The sequence below is a fragment of the Cryptosporidium muris genome, genomic scaffold (genome assembly GCF_000006515.1).
Source record: "Cryptosporidium muris RN66 scf_1106632373425 genomic scaffold, whole genome shotgun sequence".
In the NCBI taxonomy this organism is placed as follows: Eukaryota; Apicomplexa; class Conoidasida; order Eucoccidiorida; family Cryptosporidiidae; genus Cryptosporidium; species Cryptosporidium muris.
This window is the reverse complement of record NW_002196577.1, coordinates 397,917-418,085: the sequence shown is the minus strand read 5'-3', so window position 1 is coordinate 418,085 and position 20,169 is coordinate 397,917. Positions and strand designations below refer to the sequence as shown.

Here is a 20,169-nt window from a genome sequence, read left to right as displayed (position 1 = left end):
AGGTTATCTGTGCCCTTTTGATATGAAGTCTATAGATTTGCATATTGTCTTTTTACTCTTATTTCTCTTAAAGAATGGGTCCTCCTACTCAATTAAGGAGTCTGGTATATATATGCAAGGTATTGGCAAGCTCTATTCTTCAAGGAGCTCTGATTCACATGGTAGTGTATACATATCAACTAAAGGGAAAGTAATTATGTTACAAGATGAAGATCTGATTTGGTCTATTGATCCGGTTAACCCAAAAGACGAAGTTGTAGATGTCAAATATATTTATGCACCAAATTTAAAGATAATTCAATTGTTAGTAAATAAGGCTACAAATATACTTCATATCCGTCAAATCAGTGTTGGTATATCTTCCAAAGTAGGTATAGATTGGTCCACCTATTTAGGAATAAGTTATGAAACCAACGATTTTTCTATACCCAGGATAACCTTGATCGATAAGACAATATATATATTCACTAGAACTGGTCAACTTCTTGTTATGGTCAATCAAAATAATGGAATAATATTAGAGATAAATAAAATTTTGGAGAATTTAAGTGAAAACTTTATATTACTTTTTAAAAAAAAGAGTATAGAAGTTTTAACATATTCTTCTTCTTCTAGTGAAATTATACACTCTTATTTGAACTCAACAATAAAGGATAATATGAATATTATTAATAGGTTCAAAATACCAACTAGTATACAATCAATTATATATGATTCATCCATTATTGTAAATAAGAATGAAACATGGACATTTTCTTGCCTGGTAGTTAGTTCCAATTTAAGAATTCAATTATTAACTATAAACTTAAGTAAGAATTCGGAAGTATCTGTACATCTAAACAATTTGGATTTAGAAGTAAATATGAATCAAATAAAACCACTAAAATTAACAAATTTTGCTGGTGACAAATTGGCTATTACATTAAACAATAACACTAATATCCTCAAAGGTTTTGTGAATTATCCTGTAATTTCACAAAATATGCAGAACCCTTTTATTATTTACAGTAAAGAAGGAGATTATTATAACTTGTTCAGTTTATCGTATTGCGACTTGTCAAAATCAGTTGATATCCAGGTAATTTTAAATTTTAAATTCCAAGAAAGAAATCAACCCTTAAATTTTAACTTAAAATTTGATAATAAAGCTATTAATCATGGTAATATTCACTATGTATCAATGATATCTAGTTCACGAATAATTATTCAATGGCAAGATTACTTGATTGGAATTATGGAAATTGACTGTAATATTACAGGGTGTCAAGATCCAATTTGGATAAATTTTTACGAAGAAGGCTTTCTTCTCTCCAAAGCTCAGAAAAACAAATATACTTTGTATACTCCAATTGATTATAAAGATAATCCAATAGATTTAACAAATCTGAAAATAAAACAAAATATTTTAACTGCAAAGCATATTTATATGCCAGAAACATTTAGAAATGAATATAGTACTAATGGTAATTTATTGTTTATAATTAATACTGAAATTAGGAGAGTTTATGCTCTCAATATAACTAGTGGACGTTTGTTATGGGTAAATAGTATACTCGAAGATGTAGAATTTGAACAATCAATGGTGCTAAAATATAATATTTATCTAGTTGACTCTTCAATAAATAATATATTGAAAAGTGATAACCCATTTTTAATTGTAGCAGCTGGCTTAAATATATACAAAATCAATATCTTTAATGGAGAAATTATGGACAGAATTAAAGTAAATAAAGTAATTGGAGATTATAAGTTTGTAATGATATCTTCATATAGAAATATTGGTAGACCTCTGATAAATCCCAAATTATTAATTATTGGAGATACAAACAAGCCAATACAAGTAATTAACTTTGGACAAAATCATACAAAATCTGAATTTTATTCGGATATATTTATATTGTATAATAAGAGATCAATATCTGGATATATGTTGAATAAAAATGGAGATATAAAACATATATGGGAGTTTACTTTGAACTTTAGCAGAGATAGTAATGAAGAAATTGAAATAATGACTACTCCACAATGTCCAGATTGTAAGGGAATTCCAGCAATAGTAACTGTAGATAGTGACATTGTACATAAATATGACAATCCTAACTTGCTATTTATACTAAGTAACAAGCTAAAAGTGTTTATTATTGATGGATTAACTGGAAACCTTCACTATACAACAGTACTACCAGAAATATTGAAGCCTCCATTTACTGTATCATTTCATTCAAATATCATTATACTTACAGCTTTTCATTCATTGCATCAAACCCAAGTCATCATCACATTTGAAATGTATTATGAATATGATAAAAGTGACATTGAATTGAATTACTTAAATAAGATCAAATCTGTAATTTTATATTTTACTACTAAAGAACCATCTAAAATTTCAGATTCAGAAATTATACAGAGAAATCCTTTTGTTATTCAAACTCAAATACTATATCCATTTGAGAGTCCAATTACTTCTGCTACTATAAGCAGCACAGCAGAATCTATAACTCCTAAAATGCTTCTTATTGCATCCAAGCAAGGCGGAGTAATTGAGGGTATTCCAGAAGAAATCATAAGTTCTAGGCGTCCAAACCCATTAATTGTAAAGTCAGAGTTTGCTAAAGCTATTGAAATTAAGGAATATCCTGCATATAAACCAGTAGAGTCTACACACTTTAAAATTCCTATAAATGTATTTTCTATAAAGGAAATCATTACAATTCCTGATATAGGTTCTGAATCTACAAGTATTCTTGTATGTTTTGGGACGGATTCATTATTGGTCTTACCATTCCAGCCAAGTATCTCCTTTGACAGTCTCCCAAAGGACTTCAAAAAATTCAATATTATAGCTGTATTACTTCTTTCTACATTTATTACAATGGCCACTCTAATTAAATACAAATTAAAATCTGGTGAAATAGGTTGGAATTAATAAATTCAAGTAACTCACTTTGTAGAAATGAAATATATCCGAAAACCGGAATATTTCATCATTTATATTATAAAGTAACCAAAACACTGGGATCTATTTTAAATAATTTATTTATAGGATGATTTCTGAATATTTAGAAACACTTCAGTTAGGTTTGAGAAATACAATTGTCTAATTTTGAGCCTTTGTGATTTCTTGACAATCTGAGATCTTGTTGCATCTATGTCTTTTTTGTGTTCTAAATACCGGTGCTGCATGCATATATATCTAGCTTAAATTCAATGCTTAACTTTGAGAATTTATTTAAAAAGATTTATGAAATAATTTCTAAGTATGTCTTGGTTTGTAAATTCAGAAACGCAATTGTTCAATATATTTTGAAGTATGAAAGTATGCCGAATAATAAAACTAAAGATCCAATACCGCTACCCACAGAATACTGGGTGTACTTTAAAAATCTATAGAAAATATTGATATATGCAGTATTTACAATACAAGGCTAAATATATACATGTTAAATTTAATTAAATATAAAGGGGCAAATGTCTGTAATATCTGGACTTGATTTTTTTCTTAATGGGACTTCTATTCCTCCAATATCAGGGAAGCTACTATATGGCTTTAAGAACAAAAAGAAGTCAATGGAGGAGTGTGTTGATGATTGGAAGAATTTATCTGTAGAGGAAAAGAATATCTACAACTCTGAATGTGAAAGGCTATATAAACTCATCTTCAAAAATATAAAACCTCTACAGCCGTGGGATTTTTATGATTTAAAACAAACAACACCTAGTCATTTATTCTACTTTCATAATTATGCTTCACAACAAGCAATATACCCAGAATTAAGTGATGATGAAATATGGAGGAAGTGTAGTAATAAATTGCTTGAAATTAAAAGAGATGAAAAAGTAAGTGAACTATTCAAGTCTAAATCATCTGAAGTAAACAATTACTTGCAGATGATTTTAAGAGAAGAACTACTTAGTGAACAAGAATCAAGTGATGATAGCTCTGCAGATAGTGGCTTGGGAATAAAAGGGAAATTAGTGCAAAATAAGTACGTAGAGAAAGAATTAGGAAAGCAGAGTGAAGTACTAAATGACAATCATATAGAGGGTGAACTTAAAAAGCAAGGTAGAAGACTGAAAAGTAGGTATTCGATATCAAATAGTGACTAAACAAATTACTAAATCCTTTGAAAAAACCTTAAAATTTATATTAATTTCATATTTAGACAGTCCTTAATTTAATATGAAGTGAGTCCGATATACTAAACAAAATATATTAAGATATAAATTATACACAATTTAATTACAAATCAAAATACTTCTTAGTTCTTGTAAGAGGATAATGTTTAATATTATAAACTGAATTACTGCACAATGTAGTAAATGTACAATATCTATATTACTCGATAAACTATAGGTTAATATCGTTATTCCTTGTTCCATAATTTCTTTGCTTTCTGTATACTTTTCTGATCTAGATTCTTCTTTACACGTTTTTTACGTTTCTGGTTATTTAAGTGTTTCACTGACTTGTCACCTTTTGGATTAGTTTGTTTCATTTTGTGACTTTCTTCATATTCAGAAAGTTCACAATGTTGAGGATCTCCAGTTTTTTTTTCATTTCTAGCCAAGGTTTCAGATTTGTCATTTGAGTAGTCATGATTACTTTGATTTTCATTACTAGAGTTATTATTATCCTCTAAACTTGTAAGTGCAATATCCTGAAGTTTGTAATTTTCAAATAAGGCTTTTGCATATGAATGATCATATTCATACATAAAATCTTCAGAGTACTTTTGCTTTTCATGTTCTAAAGATAGCCTTACATCTAGACCAGAAGGAAAACTATCAGCATTTATAGCTGATGCTCCAATACTTGCTTTCTCATCTCTAGAAATTCCCAAAATTCGGCTAGTTTGATTCAAATGCTCAATGTCATCATATATACCCATTAATCTTTGCAATAGTCTATTAATATAGTGTTTTGACTCCTTATTTCCTCTAGTTACCTCCTTTTTAGCTTCATTGACATTCATTAATTCATGATGAATCATTGATAGCTTGCATCTAAGGAATTCGATTTTTACTAAGTGTTCTTGAATTAACAGTAGTTGCAGCGAAATGTCTGCTAGATAATCACGGATATTTTGTAAATTCTGTTGGTCCTGTTTCACAAGTTCCAATTCATTTATTCTATAATGTACCAACTCATTAAACATCTCTGGGATTAACTTTGCAAATATCCAATCAGGATGATTTCCAGTTTCTCTAATATCAGTTACATCTTCTTCCAAAATCTCTGATATTTTAGATTCCTTAAACAAGTCGAATTCTGGTGGAAAGTCCCTAACTGTGCCAAGTTTACGATATAGTGCCTTTATGAAGAATCTCATTCTTAACATAATACTGTCGTTAACAAATATTTTTATTTTAGGTCTTGTAACTGCAATAGTATTAAGTTTGGATAACAGTATATCATGAGAATTCTGTAGATTTTTAGTTGATAGAGATCTCAAATAACAAATGACTGATGCTGGAAGTAAGGCTTTTAAAATAAATTGATAAAAGAAAAAAGTAAAAACAAGGAATATTGGCTTCCAAAAGTAACTTATCCAATTATTATAAAGTCCAACATTAGAAGTATATAGTGCGTTTGTAAGAAATAAATATTTTATACTATTGTAATTGAATATCACTAACAAAGAACTAAGAATGGAATAATAATATGTAAGAAATGATAATTCTTGTATTCCTAGTGTACAATATCCAATTAAGGCAAAAAATAGTAAAAATATAAATGTTATAAACATAGAAGGGAGCATTGTATTATTTGCTCTTTTCCAGCTAAAACCAGTTATAGATGCTGAATCCATAAAATTAGTTAGAGATAATGTTGAATCAAGTGAAGATACACGGTATCCTCTACTTGTTTGTAAACTCTTGATTCTAAATACTTTAGTCTTACGATAACGATCAATGAGTATTCCTGAATAAAATAATAAATAAATAATGTAAATAAAAATCAACAATGCAGCAAAAAATTCAAACATTTCGAAGTACCAAGTTAATTTTTGTATATTAGCAACAATATCAAGCAGAGAATATAATGAGAATGCATTCCCATTGTAAAATCCTGATCCATGGCCAATAGTTTGTATATCTTCTTCGAACTTGCTCGTCTCAGAAACTGGGACTGACCATGGCAATCCATCTGATTTATATGTCGCAGTTGAAACAAATTTACCTTCTGAATTTATAGTTTTCAAATTCAAAACTACAAATTGAGTAGATAGGTATGCAAAAAATACAACACAAGTTAAAAAGCAACTTAGAAATGCCAATGTCAAGATAGAAAGAGTGAATGTATTAAATTTACTCAATCTATACAGTACAATAATATCTTCATCAGGTATTGAAATATCGCTAATATCAACATCCATAGACACTTCTTGTATATGACCTCCATTTCTTTCTTTTCCATCACTCTTTTCTGCACTTTTTTTCTCATTACTTATTAATATATTTTTGTTATTTATTTTATCACCTTTACTACTTTTGTTTATCAAATCATTACTATCTGAAGACTTTGACTCTGAAGAAGTATTTACCCTTCTTCTTATTGTAGAGCTATAATCTCTTTTCGATGGTGAGCTATCATCCTTCAGTGTTTTATCCTTCAGTTTTGTCCTAAAGGTTTTATTATTATTTGGAAAATCTATATCATCAATATCAGCATGGAAAATATGAGATGTACGTATCTGACGTCTTTTAGAAACATTATAAAAGTATAGGGCAATAATTATCGTCAAAATTAACAACATAATGGCTAGTGCAACAAAACAGTAAGCCCATAATGAACTTGAAGAATTAGTTTCTTTATTAAATTTTAAATATTTGTAATTAATATTAGAACTGTTTTCATAATTAATCCAATAACTATCAATAATTTTTACATCAAAATATGTTTCAAAAAGTCCACTTTGGGAAAAGTCTATATTAATATCTATAAGTGCTACTGATGATATACTTGATAAGTAAATTGGAAATAAAATCTGCATTTTTTGAAGACTAAAATCAAATAGATTTCCTGAAGAACCAACAATCTCAGAGATATTTTTAAAGGGAGTCAGAGATGGCAAAAATTCAACTGACATTTCATCATTTGCAGAACTTCCCAATTTAACTATCCAGAACATGCCACCAACAGTAGTTCCATTTAAAGCATTTAAATATTGTTGATATATCTGATCATTAGTACCCGAATATAAAAAAAAGACACGTCTGATACCACTTTCAGCAACCATAGATCGTAGCTGGCTTGTTGTTTCAATTGACACTAAAGATTTAAAAAATTTTAGATAAGTACTAAGTTTAAGATCTTTTTCATGATGATGTATATTTTTATCAATATTTATCCAAGATTCATTATTTTTTGAGTTATTATAGGTCACTGAGGATATATTTTCAGTTTTATTAGTGCCACTTTTATTAATGTTATTACCAGCTATTTCTGATATGTCAAATATAGTCCTATCTTCTCTAGAATTACTTAAAATTCTACTTTTTTTTTTATAATTTAATTCATATTCTAAAATAGAAAATGATCTATATGAAGAGAAAGTATTTAAATAATTTAAATTTTTCATTGAGGTAGTTGAATTGAATTCAACTAAATTCTGAATTGAATCAAATTCGCTGGAAATGTCAGATAGTACTGATAAATAGTAACCAGCGGAAGTTGGATTTGAGTTACATATTGGGATGCTACATGACTGTCTAACAATTAGCATTGGATTAGTTATTGGATATAATTTGGTATATGCAATAGGTATCATGTGCCCATTATTATCTTTATTTGAATATGTCTCAAGTAAATTATTATTATGTATGGATAAATTTATGTATGATCCCTTAATATCATCAGATTCAATCAAGGGTATAAATATATTTGCAAACCAAATGTTTAGATGATGCATAGATGTTATATTGCTGAACTGAATAGATTGATTCAAACCTATTATTAAGGAACTTGGGATCTGTTTAATTTGGTCATCATTAAAAAAAAACTTCGGATACTCAGTATTCCTCAATGAACAATTACGAAATATATATGGTGAATTATTCATATCTATATTCATACTAAAAAGAGATGGGGCTCTAAATGGTGCATTAAGTATATCCCAAATAACAGAACGAACATTTGGATAAAGTTGAGTACGAAATACTAAAGCAGTCCAACAGATAGATAGACATACAAACAAAAACATCAGTATGAATAGTTGATAAGGAATAAATTCAAGCTTTGGAGGAAATGAGAAGAAAAGTTTCAATCTTCTATATCCTCGTTTTATCCAATCTATATTTGTTCCACTAAAAGTATCCAATGAATTCTCGTTAGCATCACTTACTTGGCATCTTTCAAATGAAAATTGGTTATTTTGGCCTAAATCATATTTACTAGCTAAATTTATATTTTCTAAATAGTTCTTGTTCTTTTGTCTAATTCTATGTGATAAACTAGAATCGTTGGATAAAGTTTGCCAAAAAGTTGAAAGAAAAAATAATTGTTGTATCCATGCATTTAAAGATGACTTTATAGCAAAGATATTGTCTGAATTTTGGTTGAATACTTGATAAAGTTCAATTTCACCATATAAGTATATAGTTGTAGCTATTGACAAAGGTAATAGTATTAAAAATAGAAGAATATAAGCAACGGAAAATGATAACAAGGTAAAGAAAGATAATCTGATATTAAAATTAGCAAAACCTTCTTTAAAATAGACTGGCTGACAAGGAGACAGAAGTATTGTCATTAATGAATATGATAGTGATGCTAAAAAGCTTCCAAAAAACAATGAGAAGTTGTCAAACTGGAGAAATATGATAATAGTCAATGTAACTATTAAAATAATTAAACATAAAAATAATATAAAACCAACTATTTTTTTGAAATATAAGAATATTGCTATTAGAGGTGAATTAATATTTGTAAATAATGTAGAGAATATATGAAATGTTCTGAATATAATTAGTAGGATAACCACGCATCCCAGGGATATTCCAATAAAGCGGAGTGAAGATGCCAATTTTACAGTCCAAATAATATTACTCAATGTAAATTTCTTTAAGTATTGTAAATCTTTAGTATTATGGGAATTATGAAGGATATAATCTGTATAGCTATTTGTTGATTGCAAAATTTCATCCAGTGTTTCATAAGGAAGGGCTTGCAAAATAATGCCAGACCCGAGCCAAGTAGCAATTATGCATAAATTGAATAATCTAATAGTTATAGGCAAAGATCTATGTTTAAAGTATTCTTTCCAAGATTCAATACTTGAAGTTGGATTAACAGAATCTAGATTATCAGAATCTTGATCTGCAATTTCTTTTAATTTTCTATTATGATAGCAATTAGAGAATAGCATGAAAAGTCCTGATAGAGTATGAAAAAGTACACATATGCAATAAAAAAAAAATAAAATAACTGGGATAATCTTTTTGGTTGTTAAATTGCAAGATTTATAGCAAGGAAAACCAATATATGATTTTATTGGAGTTGCACTCCAAAATGATGAATCGAAACTGTAAGATCCAAAAGATGTCAGTTTGAAATTGTACTCCAATATACTAAATACATCGATGTTCCCATTATAAAGTAACATTTCAATATTAACACTCGTTACATTTGTGTTGTTTGATATTATTGGTAGATTTGGAATTTCATTTTCAACATATTGATAAACAAAATCGTCTGTAGAATTAAAGAACTGTTGTAGTGACTTATATGGAGATGCTATACGAGATATAAGATTTAGTGTAGTTTCCTTACACTTAGAACGATCTAGTATATGTAAATTTCCATATGTTTTTGGGATAAAAGGTGAGTAATATTCATATGTATTCTCAGCTACATATTTTGATTCACACTTCTTTAAAACTACTCCAATAAGTAGATTTTGATTAGATATATATCCATGAAGTAGTAGAGGGCCTAAAACATAGTATAGCCAATTTTGAATATCTGAATAGGATTGTATTGTGTAAATATTTGAATCCTTAGCTGTATATTCACTAGGATTCCAATTTGCCATATTTACTGTCATAGAGGTACTTGATACAGAGTTATATATGTTATTTGTCTGAATAACTAAACTTAAAACTAAAGCAAATAAAATTAGAAACACTATATAACCAAGTCCAACTATTAGCTGATACATTGGGCTTAATTTCCCACGATTAGAGTTAGAACAGCATGGCCACTTAAATGATGCTAATACTTGAGGATTTACCGAGCAATCCTCACGTGTAACGTTCATTTTATCAAAATTTTGTAATTACTATAAACATGTTTTCACTTATTGTGGAGCTCTTAAGTACTAGGAGCCAATATTTGATCTCAAGCGGGTTTATAGTGAAGATTGTTATTTCCATTGGAAATTGTTTAATAACTAAGACCATTATTTGCAAATAGAATCTAAAATCATCCCAAAATGTGAGGCCTTAAGACATCTATTTTGGTATTCCTGATTCCCAATGAATTAAGAAATTTGATTATTGGCTTTAATGATGGATCTATGGAACCTCTAGATAGAATATGTTCTCTATAATTACTTCCAAGAGTATATTTATTATATAAATCATCTCTCTCGAAAGTTTGACTCCATATATTTGAGGATAAAACTTTACAGTAGGGATAACAATAATAAGTGCCACCATAATGTATTAGATGGTCTAGAGTTATTAATGGTGGCACTCTAATAATATTGAATAGTGATCCTATATTACCACAATTTATATATAATTCCTTGCTTATTAAATTACATATACTTGATATTATCCTGTGATAGTGCTGAGTTTTATTTATATTTAATTCTTCTTCCAAAAAGAAACTATAAAAGTGCTGATCTATTAAAGCTGTTCGGATCAATTCTATCAATTCCAAATTAGGTAACTGATTTACAAACTTCTCTAAATATTTGTTATTTGAAACTTTTCTAAAACTTTTACAAGTATTATTTAAATATTCTATAAAGTATTTAGGTGATCTCACAAAATTCTCCATAAAGTGACTATGAAATTCAACATAGTCTGTAGGACCACGGGTTCCAGACAGGTGTTGATAATTTGTCTTACTGAGTAAGGAGTGTATTACATGACCAAATTCATGAAATAATGGGATAATTGATACCAAAGATATTTTAGTAGATGCTAACCATTCTATGTTACTACCTTTTAAGTTAGAACTAGGAAATGGAAAATTAGATACCAAGCACACAGCTGGAATTTGATTATATGTCGAGAAATTACCAACATTAGATATAAATTCACTAGAGTCGTGATATTTCGAACCTCTCAAAGTAAATTGTGCAAATATATCTGGTTTGTCCTTTCTTTCCCATAGATCAAGATATAATTCACCTATTATTGATGATGAATTAAGTACATTAGTAGAATTGCTAATATTAGAGGTAAGAAATGAATACTTCTCCCATTTATGAAATTCTTGATTAGTTGGTGAATTACATCTACTAATAGTAAACATCAGTACCTTGTCATCCCATAGATTCCCAAAATTATGTGGTTTTACTAAATTTAATTGGATATTAAAAAACTTTATCAAAATCCAATTCATATAATCTAGTATAAGTATTAAACTAGGATTAAGAACTTGAAAAAATAATGATGCATTATCTTCGTCGCATTTAATCTCTCGTAAGATCTGCATACTATACTTATATTTCAAGTAATTTAAATCCCATGGCTGAATTTCTCTCGTAATTGCATATTTCTCACCTTTGTAATAATCTTCAATCTTAATATTATATAAGATACTCAGCTCATCATATAAATTAGGTTTGATTCTCTCAAAAGTACTCATTAAAAAAGAGTAAACATCTTTTGGACTCTTTATAACTCCTCTTTGTGCTAAATATAACCATGAAGAAAATCCACTATACTTAGCTATTTGTTGGCGAATACTCAGCAGTGACAATAAACATTCTTGACTTGTCCTTAAACCATCGTTTGATGGTAACAAACAGCTTCCAACACTATTATTAATTTCTTCCTTTATCAAATACATTTCTTTTCTCTTCTTTTCATCAGGTAGCCTCTCCAACACCTTATTAAATAAAGAGGTACCAGCTATTATATTTATCCAGTCATTTTCATCTAATCCCCATGACCCTATCTTCTCAGTAAAATATCCATTACTTTCTCGTGTATTTATACCAATAGCTTCCAATTCATATCGCTTTATTGGTATTGATTTATATGTTATGTTGTTCTCTAGTAATATCTCATCCTTGATCTTTGTCAAAGAATAACTTAAAAAAGCATCTTGTTGCAACAACATCAAATATTTTTGCTTTTCGTCATCTTTTAAGTGTACACCATGAACTTTCATCGAATCAATCATATTATCTAAAACTTTTCTTTCTTCCTCACTCTTGCAGTCACTTAATTTAGCACTCGTCAAAATCTCATACAGTTTCGAATTTGAATTTACTGAATCTATAAAATGACGTATACTTTTTACACATATATCTGCTTTCCTTCTATTATTTGTATCGCTTGATACTGTACGTATAAGTTCAGCTGCATCTCCAATACAGCATAACTCATTAGATACATTATCTAGTATATTAACAAGTTGATTAGTAGATTTGCCAATGCAATCAAGCAACATATGCTTACATTTACTAATTGTATCTGCTGTTATCCTAATCATTTTATCACCATTTATTTTTGATATACCACCAACAGTTTTTAGTACAGCTGTCTCCATCCTATTTGTTGCTATATAGGCACATTTAAAAATTAATTTAAAAAAATCATTTTTCATGACAGACACTGCCATTCTGTTGCCAAGATTTTATCATTAAACTAATTTATTTTCCAGAGAAAGTCGCAGATTCCTCTTGCGTCTGATTGGAATTTTCAGGAAGAAATATCCGCTAAAACTCACAACTGCTTAGTTCTTTTAAGCTATTATTCGTTCCTCCCATTATAATGTATTACATCCAAATGCCTCAAGAATATAGCTCCAAATTAATTTTACATTTAATTATCTTTTTCATCACTTAGAACTGTTAGTTTGTTGTTTAGTTGTCTATTTTTTAAAGAGACACTATAGATTCAGAACAAAAACTGAATACCTCTCACTAGTATTCCTTCCTCAATTATTTAATGTATAAGTAAAAACAAAAAGTCCTAGGTATATGGTTTTAAAAAAGTATTAAAATAGGTATATACAAGGTAGTTAACTACAGTCTCTGCTAGTCCTGTATTACCAGCTTTGCATGCAAACGCGTTACTTTGGATTTGGTAACGAATTTTTGTGGGGTAAAAATTAGTATTTATCATACTTTATATATGGTTTCAAATTACACAGAATATTTGCTGTATTAATTATAAAATAAAATTGTATTATGACTTATCTAAAAGTATTTCTATTTTGGGAGATATAGAAAGCCTAAAGTACCAAAGTATCTAAGTTACTAGGCGGTATAAATTATGTGAGATTATAGGCGGTAAATGTAATCCACTTAAGTTTCATTACTGATCCAATTTACTTCTAACAAAAGAGACGGACAAATAGTAAAAAAAAATTTGGGGAATTTGCTGTAATCTACAGTATTCTTATTATTAAAATAGTTTGGTGTTTTGCAAGTGTGTGTTAACTCAAAATTTCCAGGGTTTTGTGGTATTTTAGGCTTATTTTGTTAAAAAGAAAAAAGAGAAAAAAGTAAACAATGTTACAAGGAATAGATGGTAACCGAAACAAGAAGCATCCAATCCGTCGTCTTAGGAGCCTTGCAGTTATCCTTGAAGATACACATCTTGATAAGGATAGAAGTACTTCAACATCAATGAAAAATCATGAGATCCAACGTCCACTACGACGCCGGGATCCAGATAGAACACTAACAACCCGTCTAGATTCATTCAGGCTCAGTATGGGTGGTAAACCTCATTTACATTCGGCGGATTTATTTGAAAATTTTAGTCCAGTTCAACTGGAACGTCAATTTTGGGTTCCAACGCTCCCTCTATCACTGAGCTCAACTATGGTGGATATACGTGAAATTGAAATCCCAGATTTGATACAAAAGGATGCTGATGTATTAAAAAAATTACTTCCACATACTTTTGGGGGTCCATGTGTTGAGATAATTCAAAGCAATAATACAAGTCCAAATGGAACTCCATTTCATGCATTAAGGGTAGGAATTGTACTTTCTGGAGGACCAGCTCCTGGAGGACATAATGTTATTGGTGGAGTTTATGATTTTATAAAGTCCTATCATCCAGATAGCCAACTTTTTGGTTTCTTAGGTGGTCTTGATGGATTATTCAAATCTACTTATAAAATTGTTTCTCAAGAATTAATGGACCGATTTAGAAATCAGGGAGGTTTTGATATGCTTTGGTCTGGTAGAGGACGTATAAATAATGAGCAAGATTTAGAAAATGTACGTGAAGTATGTGAGCAGTTACAATTACATGGGTTAATTATAGCTGGTGGTGATGGGTCTAATTCTAATGCAGCTCTTATTGCTGATTATATGGCTAAGCACAACAATCATATAAGTGTAGTGGGAGTTCCCAAAACAATAGATGGTGATTTAAAGAATTCAGCTGTTGAAGTGTCATTTGGATTTCATACAGCTGCCAGAACATATGCAGAATGTGTTGGGAATTTATGTTCAGATATCTGTACTTCACAAAATGTTTATCACTTTGTAAGAGTTATGGGGAGATCTGCATCTCACTTAGCTTTAGAGGTAGCTTTACAAACAAGACCAAATATGGTATTTATAGCTGAGGAAGTAGAACAAAATGGCATTACCCTTTTTGAAATCGTGAAGAGTATTGTAGATTTGATTGAAACTAGAGCAAAGATGGGTAAGATGTACGGTATTATATTAATACCTGAAGGTCTGATTGAATTCATTCCTGAAATGAAAATTTTGATCGAAGAACTCAATAATATTTTGGATAAAATGAAATCCAGAGAGGATACTTTGAATAATGAAGTATCTTCCAATATTGGAATTAATCCTGAGTCTATAGATTCTAAGGTTTACACTTCTTTAGAACCTAATTCTGAAGAATATGATAGGGAGATAGCTAGGCTATTATCGCCTTCTTCAGCAAATATCTGGGAATATTTACCTGAAACAATTAGAGAACAACTTTTGATAGATCGTGAGGCTACTGGACAAATCCAAGTTGCTAAAATTGCTACAGAAAGACTTTTGATATTACTTGTAGAGGCTGAATTACATTGTAGACATGGCTATTCTTCTTATTATGATCTACAACATTACCGAACTTTGGTAAAAAAAACAGATAAAGATGTAACCCAAGATTCAAATAAGCTATTTGATAATATGAATACAAACATCTGTACAGATTCACCTGTACCTACACAAGATGACATTTTATCTATTCCATATAGCTTTACAATGATGCACCACTACTTAGGATATGAGGGACGTTGTGCTATGCCTTCTAACTTTGATGCAAACTATTGTTATGCCCTGGGACATTGTGCTGCAGCTCTAGTATACAAAGGTATGAATGGCTACCTTGCTTTAATACGGAATTTAGAAGAAAATCCCATTAATTGGCAAGCTTGCGGTATTTCAATAACACGTATTATGGAAATAAAAAAGTCCAGATCTGATGATAGTCTATTTGCAGCAGTAACAAGACAATTGGTAGATTTAAATGGACCAATGTTTCAGCTCCTGAAACGTGTACGCAATATTTGGGCAATTCATGATTTATACAGAGCCCCAGGTCCTTTACAATTTGAAGGTCCCTGCTCAGATTCCATTCCTTATATTGTGAAGTCCCCAACTATTGAAGATCTACTCTGTGGAGAAGAAACAGATGAGAAATTGCTTAGTGAAGGAATTGGAGCTGGTGTTTCAGAAGGAGCTATGACAGTTATAGACAATAATGGAGGTTTAGAAGGGAATGTAACAACTACTAATGGCAAGAGAGGCGTATTTAATAGGATTTCAGGGACTTTATCACCTTTGCAGTTATATAGAACTACATATCGCCCTCCTTTACCTTTATTATTGACACATCTTAAAGCCAGATGTAAACCTACAACACAATATAATGTAAGTGATCCCCTAATAAAAAGACAAATTATAAGCTTTTACCCTCACTTATGTAATAATAATCATTTTTACTGTCAAGAGGTTCAATTAGATCTATCCTGTTCAGAACCCAACGTTGGGCTACGAATTGGGATTTTACTCTTATCTAGACAAACACCTGGTATAGCTAATGTAGTTTGGGGATTATATCATAGACTTCGAATGGTTAGAGGTCGTTGTTTAGGATTTTATGGAGTAAAAGGTTTTCTACAAGGTAAACATATTACATTGACAGAGAAAGATGTTGATCTATTACCAAATCAAGGTGGCTCAGAGCTTATTGGACGAACATATACAGAATGTCTAGTATCAACTGAAAACCTAGAAAAAGCCCGTCAAGTATGCGAAAGCTTACATCTAGATGGTCTGGTTTTGTGTGGATCAGCCTTTGGAATGACCCAAAGTGCCATTCTGACTGAATATTTTTTGCAACACAACTGCAATACGAAAATAGTAGGAGTTCCAGCTACAGCATCAAATAATCTTACCAATGATTTAGTTGAAACTTGTGTTGGATTTGATTCAAGTACCAAACTCTATGCAAGTTTAATTGGTAATGTACTAACAGATGCAGCATCAATGCCAAAATATTGGCACTTTATTCGCTTAATGGGAAGACAACCTTCAAATGAGGTATTAGAATGCGCTCTACAGACTCATCCAAATGTCGTAATTATTGCAGAAGAATATGGAGCAGCTGATAAGACCCTCGTGCATATAGTGGAGGATGTTGCAGATGTTATATGCAAGAGAGCTGAGTTTGGGAAGAATTTTGGTACAGTTTTAATTCCTGATGCACTATTATCTCATCTTCCTGATATGAAGATCCTCATTTCTGAAATTAATGAGTTGCGAAGGCATGCAGAAGAGAATGGTCAACAGAAGCTTTTCATGTCTGAGATGATGAGATTAGGACATATGAATGTTTCCAAAAGTGGAAACATTAATGGAAATATAAATAGTAGTGAGAAAGGTAGTAATGGAAGTTCTCCCATGACAAAAAGTCCATCTGTGGGAAGTCATATAAATGAAAGTGTAGTTCCAAATAATTCCCAAATTGAGGAAAATCCTAAGTATTCATTAAAAATGACTCCATGGAGTCAAGCTCTATTTAAATCTTTACCTCGTTTTATTCGTAAGGAGATATTATCTCTGGATGTTGATTCAGCATTTTCAGCTATTGAAACTGAGGCTTTACTAGTATTAATGATAAAGAAGGAGCTTAGAAAACGTAAACAAGAGGGCAAGTACAACGGAAACTTCCAGCCATTTACACACTTCTTTGGTTATCAGGGACGTTCAGCAATGCCTTCTCAATTTGATTCAAAACTTGGCTATGCTTTAGGTCATTTTGCATCAATAGTAGTCGAAAGTGGTCTTACAGGTCAACTATGCTCTATCAGAGGGTTATGTGGCGAAGTCTCAGATTGGAGAATGACATCAATACCCTTCAATTGTCTAATGCGCATTGTACCATCTAATGATGAGACACATCCTGAATTACCGAGTAATATCCCAACAATTCCATCTAGTGAAGTAGATCTAAAAGGAAAAGCTTACCGTTGGCTAAAAATAGTTCAAGATCATTGGGCTATGCAGGACCGTTTTTGTAACCCAGGTCCAATTCAGTTTGATGGACCAGCTGCAAATTTCTACTTCCGAACGCTTCACGAGCAACAATCTGAATACTATGAAATGCTTAAACATGTTCAGAATTATGCAGAATTAGTTCGTGAAACTTGTACATTTGGGGTTAATGAATCATTTTTGAAGACGGCCTTTGTGACCTTAAATGGTCTTTTAAATTTGCGATACAGAGATAATAATTTATTAGCATCACTACCAGATATTGGACCTTTTATCCTGCAGATGAAATCTCAATCTGGTCAGTTATATCCATTAAGTTACCCAGATCAAGTAGATCATACCCTTAATCTCTGTGATTATAATTCATCCTCTCACAAGTTGCATGGTCACTCTTCAATATACAAGTCACAAGGTACTTTCCATGCTAATGAGTCTATTTGCCCTAGTGTAGAAGAAGGTCCATGGAATGTTAATAAGTAATTTGAACTAAGCTTATAATGAATATTTTAGTATGAATAATTTAATTGTAAAACGTACAAAACTTTGTAAAATTTAATAAGGAATATAAGAAGTTAAAATAAACTTCGATTCAACTCACTTTAGAAAGAGTTGGGCTTTTATTGGAAAACCGGAATCACTAGAACTAAATATTGACAAACACAAGTTTATAGCTAGATAATACTTATATAGACAAGTTAATGCTTAGAACTTGGAAATATGAAGGTATCTGGGTAAAATTCAAGCTTTCCCCAAAATCTTAATATTGATGATTATCCAATATTTAGCAATTACTATAAATAAGCCCTCCTATAAATCCAATTTAGTGTGAAATCCGCTAATTCATATTTTTTAGTTAAACCAGTTTGTAAATATAAGAACTTATTCTCTCTAGTTTGAAAGTGGTAGTTGTGTATATAGTACACCAAACCAGAAATCTGTTCCCATTGATCAAGTTTGTCATCAAATAAGTGAATTAAAGTACTATTGAACCTGAGATCCCTAATAATAGCGATTAATAGCATACTCACAGTTATGCATCTTTAATTTACTACTTTTATTATCTTTAAAAGAAAGTGTATCAACGCTGGAACTTGATCCTTTTGTCTACTGACCCTCCATCTGAGCTTTCTCCTTCTCATATCGTTTTTTATCAGCATCTGCTTGCTTTTGGAAAGGAGCTTTTTCTGATTCGTTCATTGCTCTCCACTCCTCACCTAATATCTTGGCCACTTCAGCCACTTGAGACTTCAAACTTGGATTCTCAGCGGTAATTATAGGCCTTCTGTGATTTGCATAGAACATAAATGCTGTCATCGCCCTCTTAGGTTTGTTTTTCTTGGCTTCCTTCTTGGAAACTTTATTCATCTTCTTAGTTATTAGTGACTTTGGAGCCATTGTCTATAGTACAAATAAGTGCGAATACTTTCCAATGATTCCTAAATTTTACTAATAATATAATTTAAACGTTTACATTTATCTACGATACTTACCCCTTACTATATCTTCTTAAAATAAATAACTGTTCTTTGTTTTTAATAGCTTGCAAATTAATAGAAAAATAAAATAACTGTAACTTATTTTTCAAGATGATACCCCACATTAGTCTACTACTAGACCCATTATTAGCCACATGCAACATTTGGCGGCATATATAAAGCGCTATATACATGCATATAGTTAAGCATAATATGAGGGTACCAGACTGTTTATAGTATATATTAGGCTTGGTACTTAATACCGGCTTATCTATATACATGCATGCAATGCAATGCATAAAAGATATTTTGTTTGCGTGATTGAAAATTATTTTTGAACTTCAAAATATAGATATCACTTAATAGATTATTTGATATTGTGCTCAAAATGATTGATAAAGCTACTATATTACTTCTTGGACTTATTCTTGTAGCATCTATAGCTCAAATTCAGGCAATAAGACCTAGTACCTCGAATGTAAATAATTATATATCATCATTTATGCAACATCATTCTACAATTCAACAAATGGCGCAAGAACTGACCTCACAAATAGCAGATGAAAACCTAGCAAGTATCGGGGTATCTGCAGAAACAGCGCCTTCAACTGTAAGACATGGGAGGGATACCATTACGCTTACTATTGGATATGGACCATTGGCAAGTACAGGAGAAATGTTGCCATTTTTTGGGAATACTGGCCCAAAAGTACCTATAATTATAACATCCCCACAACCAATAATGGATATTGAAGAGCTTACAGCTTCCTATCAGAAAGAATCAAGAACCCCAGGTAGTGCAGCTTTTATTGATAGGGAGGCACTAGCTCAAGGTATTTCAAATCCAAAAGTGACACTAGACCAGGTAGGAGCTACACTTAAAAGTACTCTACAAAATGCTGCCTTATTTGCGGCTGATGCAAGGAATATTGCTAGCTTAATTGAAGAATAATTAGAACTTGTAAATAATCCTTATAAATGAGCTC

At 30.7% G+C, this 20,169-nt stretch overlaps 7 protein-coding genes across 7 annotated transcripts, besides 12 other annotated features; 4 read left to right on the top strand and 3 right to left on the bottom strand.

The window, feature by feature from the left end:
* Positions 1–22: 22 nt before the first annotated feature.
* Positions 23–2,926, top strand: CMU_037040 (uncharacterized protein; the record flags this gene model as incomplete). The annotated part of the gene is made up of 1 exon (XM_002141843.1): positions 23–2,926. One exon carries the CDS (start codon positions 23–25, stop codon positions 2,924–2,926), a length of 2,904 nt encoding a protein of 967 aa, XP_002141879.1.
* Positions 2,927–3,020: 94 nt separating this feature from the next.
* Positions 3,021–3,042: a sequence feature (AT_rich).
* A 398-nt stretch (positions 3,043–3,440) lies between these two features.
* Positions 3,441–3,461: a sequence feature (AT_rich).
* Positions 3,462–3,468: 7 nt separating this feature from the next.
* On the top strand, positions 3,469–4,107 carry CMU_037030 (uncharacterized protein; the record flags this gene model as incomplete). Its single annotated transcript, XM_002141842.1, has 1 exon — positions 3,469–4,107. One exon carries the CDS (start codon positions 3,469–3,471, stop codon positions 4,105–4,107), a length of 639 nt encoding a protein of 212 aa, XP_002141878.1.
* A 257-nt stretch (positions 4,108–4,364) lies between these two features.
* Positions 4,365–10,259, bottom strand: CMU_037020 (uncharacterized protein; the record flags this gene model as incomplete). Its single annotated transcript, XM_002141841.1, has 1 exon — positions 4,365–10,259. The coding sequence occupies one exon, from the start codon at positions 10,257–10,259 to the stop codon at positions 4,365–4,367; it is 5,895 nt and encodes a 1,964-aa protein (XP_002141877.1).
* Positions 5,927–5,960: a sequence feature (AT_rich).
* Positions 6,449–6,478: a sequence feature (AT_rich).
* Positions 6,813–6,846: a sequence feature (AT_rich).
* Positions 7,499–7,519: a sequence feature (AT_rich).
* Positions 7,559–7,580: a sequence feature (AT_rich).
* Positions 7,590–7,630: a microsatellite.
* Positions 8,841–8,874: a sequence feature (AT_rich).
* Positions 9,407–9,427: a sequence feature (AT_rich).
* Positions 10,260–10,423: 164 nt separating the features above from the next.
* CMU_037010 (peptidase family M3, putative) lies at positions 10,424–12,730 on the bottom strand (the record flags this gene model as incomplete). Its single annotated transcript, XM_002141840.1, has 1 exon — positions 10,424–12,730. The coding sequence occupies one exon, from the start codon at positions 12,728–12,730 to the stop codon at positions 10,424–10,426; it is 2,307 nt and encodes a 768-aa protein (XP_002141876.1).
* Positions 12,731–12,753: 23 nt separating this feature from the next.
* Positions 12,754–12,777: a sequence feature (AT_rich).
* Positions 12,778–13,347: 570 nt separating this feature from the next.
* Positions 13,348–13,368: a sequence feature (AT_rich).
* Positions 13,369–13,533: 165 nt separating this feature from the next.
* Positions 13,534–18,197, top strand: CMU_037000 (phosphofructokinase family protein). The gene has a single exon (XM_002141839.1). The coding sequence runs from the start codon at positions 13,698–13,700 to the stop codon at positions 18,186–18,188; it is 4,491 nt and encodes a 1,496-aa protein (XP_002141875.1). The 5' UTR covers positions 13,534–13,697; the 3' UTR covers positions 18,189–18,197.
* A 615-nt stretch (positions 18,198–18,812) lies between these two features.
* CMU_036990 (HMG box family protein) lies at positions 18,813–19,103 on the bottom strand (the record flags this gene model as incomplete). The annotated part of the gene is made up of 1 exon (XM_002141838.1): positions 18,813–19,103. One exon carries the CDS (start codon positions 19,101–19,103, stop codon positions 18,813–18,815), a length of 291 nt encoding a protein of 96 aa, XP_002141874.1.
* Positions 19,104–19,571: 468 nt separating this feature from the next.
* Positions 19,572–20,135, top strand: CMU_036980 (uncharacterized protein; the record flags this gene model as incomplete). The annotated part of the gene is made up of 1 exon (XM_002141837.1): positions 19,572–20,135. One exon carries the CDS (start codon positions 19,572–19,574, stop codon positions 20,133–20,135), a length of 564 nt encoding a protein of 187 aa, XP_002141873.1.
* Positions 20,136–20,169: the final 34 nt, after the last annotated feature.

What these genes read in the sequence shown, in the direction of transcription:
- CMU_037000 (XM_002141839.1), top strand. Translation starts at nt 13,698, where the DNA reads ATGTTACAAGGAATAGATGGTAACCGAAACAAGAAGCATCCAATCCGT.